Source organism: Seriola lalandi, unplaced genomic scaffold (assembly GCF_002814215.2).
Source record: "Seriola lalandi dorsalis isolate HSWRI2012SDOR001 ecotype SW California unplaced genomic scaffold, Sedor1 jcf7180002054692, whole genome shotgun sequence".
In the NCBI taxonomy this organism is placed as follows: domain Eukaryota; kingdom Metazoa; phylum Chordata; class Actinopteri; order Carangiformes; family Carangidae; genus Seriola; species Seriola lalandi.
In genome coordinates, this window is record NW_019525245.1 from 2,495,273 (window position 1) to 2,501,005 (window position 5,733).

The window sequence follows — 5,733 nt, forward strand, 5'->3', positions numbered from 1 at the left end:
AATGAATGTAATTTCTTTCCATCACCAGCTCAACCAGCAGCCAGGTCCACGCCCATCCAACACACCCAGCCATGTCGGACGCAGCCCAGCAGCCAACTACGCAACGGAGCCCGGCAGCACTCACACACACACTCCTCTCACACGCACTGTTCGCATCACACGCACACGCCGCACACGCATACACTCCAGTCCAACGGGGTCAGGAACGGGGGCCCTCATCCTAAGCTGGGCTCCCTCCCAAGAGGGGGCTCATCCACCTCCTCGTCTTCTTCGGCTGGACCCAAACACACCAAGAAATTGCAGTCCAACCCCTCCATCACCTCCCAGAGCAGCAAGAGGAGCAAGAGCAGCTCCAAGAGCAACAGCTCCCAGATTCCCACAGAGGCACAGGACGGTGAGATATAGATACTGACAGGGGCAGGGGCAGGAGGAGAGGGAGGGATAGGTAGCAAGGTTCAACAAGTTTTTTTCCATTTGTCTAATCAGAGTAGAAGATCAGGTGTACTTTCCCTTGGCATATTTTCTTTGACCAAAAACCAACAAAAAATTGAACTCTCGGTTCAGTTCAGTACTTTTACCCATTTTGAATTTGCAATAAAATTGCATTTATAAATATTTACCGACTGCAAATGCCCCGAACTGAAAACTGATTCATCTAAAAACCAAAGGAAAAATTCATCAATCTAGAAAATATCTATTTATTAACCTTGTCATTCCCACAATCACTCTGATGAGCAGTCCTCTGTCATGGCTTGAGTGGTTGTGTCAACATTTGTGTCTTTAAAGTAGGCAGGTTAGATCCACTGCATTTGAATTGTTGAACTGTTATATGGTGACAGACTCAACAAAGAGGAAAGTGGATATGTGGTAAAGATAACTGACTGATTACTCACGGGCATGTGGTAAGACCAGGAATTTGTTTATTTTACTCCCTATTAAAAACCTAATGTCATAAGTCAGTGTGCTAATGCCATCGGGACATTGGCAGCCCTTAGTCTCTGGCCTGCACTGAAGTAAAATGTTTTCTTGTAAACTAATTATGTCATCATGATTTCTGACCTATCACACTGACTGTAAAGCCAAACTCTGATCAACTCAGTTAGATTTTTTAAGTTCACTTTGCTTCATTGGCATGGTGTGTAAATATGTTTCTGTCTGCCTTTCCCCTCCAGACTGCTGTGTTCACTGTATTCTGGCCTGTCTCTTCTGTGAGTTCCTGACTCTGTGTAACATCGTGCTGGACTGTGCCACCTGTGGCTCCTGCGCAGGCGATGACTCGTGTTTCTGCTGCTGCTGTGCGTCGGAGGAGTGTGGCGACTGTGACCTGCCCTGTGACATGGACTGTGGCATCATTGACGCCTGCTGTGAGTCTGCAGACTGCCTGGAGATCTGTATGGAGTGCTGCAGCCTTTGCTTCTCCTCCTGAGGCCCCAGCCACCACCCTGGGGGCAAAGCAGATGCCTGCTACTCACTCTCACAAGCCCAGGAACAACTTCAGCCAGCATCTTATCGGAGCTGAGAAGCACTACATGCAGTCTTTGTTTCCTGGGCTCTGTGCTTGACACTATATTGGCTGGCCTAGTTGGCTCCACAATATGTCCAATGTTTCTTACAGGGTTTGCCAAGTAAAAGATGTGACCTAATGCTGAGAGCAGTCACTGGTGAACTCTTCCTTCCTTTATTGATCAAACGATGGGACAGTAACTTCCCCTGCTTTGTCTTTGCTGTTGGTCTATTGCTACACAGCTGGCTGTATGATTTCCAGCTGTGGTCCATGAGAGTTTGCCGGGCTGTGCAGCATCTAGACCCTTACTGAACAAGCTATTATTACAATGGAGCCCCTTGTGCCATCTGAATGACTGGAGTTCTCCAAGCATGAAAAATGACCTCCAAAGGCAAATGAGAAAATGGCTCCATTTAACCGGATTTTAGTGTTTCTGTAGATAAGAGCAGCAGCATAATGGGAAAATGGACGCTCAGATCTCAGTAGCAATGTAGTCTGTCCTCCTGTCCTTGGCAAGGTTAAAGTCTTCCAGTCTGATTGCTTACAGTGGCCTTTACAACACACACAGCCCAAGTGGCGGATGTTGAATTCACCGCTGTCTTTATCCTTGTTGCAATGTACAAAATAGAGAAAACAATGGTGGCTTGTGGCAATATTACAGTTTTTTTTTTTTTTTTTTGCTAAAATGCATCTTACTTAAAGGACTTACTTAGAGAAAAATCGTCAGAGCGTCACGCATCAGCCTGGAGATGGGTCCCATTAAATGAGTACTGTAAGTGATGGACATCACAGAGCGAGTGGTTGATAGCATCTGCAGTGGACATATTCTCTACTCTAACATGTGAAGGGAGAGAGTTCTTAATCAAACATCTCTCCTCGCTTAATGTTTCACATCTTGTTTACTTTTACATTTTCTCGAGGGGCTTTGACTGTATCCAGTGAATTCCTCCTGGTGTGATTGGTCAGAACTGGTAAAGGACTGGTAGAGGATTGGAAGGCATCATCTCCTTTTTTAATACATTTCATTTTCCTTTTGTCATTCTAGCTATGTGAACAAAAGGCCCTGGCTTAGCTTAAGGCCTGAATTTTCAAGTAGATTCCTCGCCTTTACCAAATCTCTATTAATCCTTGTTTTGTAGATTTTAGTTAAGATATTTGCATTTCTCCTCTAATGTGAAAATCACATTTCTGTGTTATCAGGTTTTGCCGGGCTCTCTGTAAAGCAGACATTGCTCAACATCTAATTTAATTCCTTGAGTGAAAATCTCACAACATTATGCTAAGTTAGATCCATATGCTCGTAGTATGAATGGTACGCTTTTGATAACAGGCCCGCACTCTCATATGCTCAGACGCATACCTTCTCCAACCCAATACCTCTTGAGATGTCACCTAGATCTGTTGTGCATTTTAAAATGACTTGATACAAATCTCTCTCCTCTCTGATCAAATACTGTTTGTGCAATCTTTTTTTCTTGGAAATACCAAAGAGTTTTCCTCTTACTGGACCTTAGTTTCTAGACCTATAATTACTTGTACATAGAAGGGTTTTTGCCCTGCTAATATGGCTGCGGTTGATTAAACCCTATTTTAAGGGCTGATATCTAACACTGTTGATGAATATACACTACGGCTGTAATCAGCCTGATAACACAGAAGCAGAGTATGCAAGTTTTGGGAATTCAGCTAATTAGATAATATGATTCCTCGTGTCTGTTTATATCAGATTGGATATGTTTCATATTTTGGAACTAAACTGAAACAGATTCCTGGAAAGCCCTGGAAAACAATGCAATTCTTTACAGAACTGAGAGATTTATGAAGGGAAAACTGGATTTTATACTGTTACGTATAGAAATTATAATAATGTCACTTTGTTTGAGTTACAAGAAATTCTAAGTGCAGATTCTGATGATGATGCTTCATCTAGGGACATGCTTTCTGTCACCAGACCAACCTTGTCAAAAAAAAAAAAATAGGCCTACGTTGTGATAAATATCTGCGGTGTGTGTGCAGGGTTAACCCATTTAAGTTTGAAACAAAATTAATACTGCTTTCTTAACAACACTGGTTTGTTAACAACAATCATTGCCAATAATAAAAATGGTTTCATACCACTGGAATACAGTTTGTACATTTACATAGCTACAGAGCCAACAAGCCAATATTAGCATAACTGGTCTCCAATGTTGACAATGGCACGGTTACTCTGCCAGTGTTAAAATAAACAGTTCACCTTTCTAACATGCAAGTTACTTGGTTAAGCAAGCAATAATATAAATACATATTATATGTTTCCTACTGGCTCATTTTACTGCTAAAACAATAGGTTCACTGTTTTTAATCCAACCCAGTTGACATGTTGTTTCCTATCACTTATGACCACAACCTCTCTCCAGCTCAAGTTTCAAGATTCTTACCACTCTGCTGTAGCCTCTCACTAGGCTCAAACAGATTTGATTTGATTTTGCTCAAATTCCTGCTGTAGATGGAAAAATAAAACCTACCTGTAATACAAAGCATGGTTTTACAACTCTCTTTTTTTTTTTTTTTTTTTTTTACCAGTAGATCATTTAAACATGTCTGGCCCTCCTGTGAGGTTCCTATTTTCCAAAAGTAACTTCACCAAGAGGTAAAAATTCTCCTTTTGGACTGTAAAGTGCAGTAAGAATGTGCAGCGGAGTGGTTAGGCTGTCAATACTAAAGCTAGGTTGTGCTATGCGACATAAATCATGTGAAACAACATTTTAATAAGGTCTGGCTTGAAAAACAGTGAACACATCATTTAAATTTAATTTAATGGTATTGGAATAATTTTTTATGACTTAGTCATTAAATACTATTTTATGTCTATACTGAGAAGTGCTGCACAAGTCATGGAGAACGCAGGCAGTCTGGAGGAATAGAAAACACTGATTGGTTGGTCTGGAGATAGAAGACACTGTCTAGACATAGAAAGACATAGAATCCCCAGATGAACACTGGTCTTGCGCTTCGATTGTCTTCTGGATTTTAGAGATGATTTGGTGATGTGGATTTGATGTTGTGTTTGTACCAGGCAGGCCATCATCTCATTTCCAGATATGTCTCATGTATTCAGTCAAGGTATCACAGTAATACTGGAAGAAAACACAAGTTTACGTTTAGTATTATCTCAGTATTATCAGTATTTTTGTTAGAATTACCTTGACCACAGACATTTCTAACCGTTGACTTTTGTAGATTTATTATCTTATTATGAGATGGAAGTTGGATATTGATTTAAAGGGCTGGTCACCTCTGCCTGTAGTCTGAAAGTTATCCTAGCCCAGCTGAATTTTTACTAGACTGTAGTCCACTATAATGTCATTTTGTTTACACTACCCCCATTTAATGTCAATTTGAATTGCAGTCCTGGAAGTCACATTAAAATCTCTTTGTTTAATACTGAATAAACAATGTGAGATCCAGGCTACATGCATCATTCTGTCTTTTTTTTCACACAGGCTCCAAGCTTATTACATTATGGTTACATAAATGCTCCTGCTGTACTGTAGTCTAGTCTATAATAAAACTATATGCAGCACTCCTATGAAATGACTCTAATGACAACATACAATTATTCATATTCTTCATCACCTCAACAGTGTACAATGCATGTCACAGAAACACAGACAGGTAAGGTGCCATGCTCCCAGGTGAGTTCTGATGTCACAAAGACACAGACAGGTGAAGTGCAGAAGGTGGGCAAAAGGTGAGCTTTTTAAAAATATATATAATTCAAAGATCAGTTTGAGCATCAGTGTGGCTCTGTCATGAAACTCTTGAGCTGTGTCGCCTACATGAACAAAATGAAAGGACAGAGCTACAGACTCTCAGGTGAGATCTGAAAATGGCTCAAGGCAGAGAGTTGGTTCAAACAGAGCAGCGAACCACATACAGGGTTTTAGACATCACATACATTCATTACTTTCTTGTTACATTTTCTTGAAAATCTATCATGTCAAGATTTCTATTAATTAAAGTTAAATTTAATTTTTTTTTAAAATCACACTCAGGTAATATCAGCAAACACATATTTAATTCAAGTAAACTTTCTGCACAGTCAGGCTCTTTATGTGTGTGCATGAAATGTCAACCACCGAAGATAAAACCAAACCTACACCCTTACTGACATTTTGAGATGCAGCTTAAACTATATTTAAACATCTGACCTCTCTACCTGCGCTGCGATTTTTGTGGAAAGCTAA

The 5,733-nt window shown here is 40.5% G+C and overlaps 1 protein-coding gene across 2 annotated transcripts in view; it reads left to right on the forward strand.

Moving 5' to 3' along the window:
• Window positions 1-4,958, forward strand: part of mdfi (MyoD family inhibitor) — a 27,530-nt gene extending 22,572 nt beyond the window's left edge. For both annotated transcript variants that reach the window (XM_023423734.2, XM_087178607.1), the window contains exons 4-5: window positions 29-394; window positions 1,173-4,958. In XM_023423734.2, coding sequence (XP_023279502.1) covers window positions 29-394; window positions 1,173-1,426 — 620 coding nt within the window. In that variant the 3' untranslated portion in view covers window positions 1,427-4,958. The remainder of the gene's footprint in view (window positions 1-28; window positions 395-1,172) is intronic.
• Window positions 4,959-5,733: the final 775 nt, after the last annotated feature.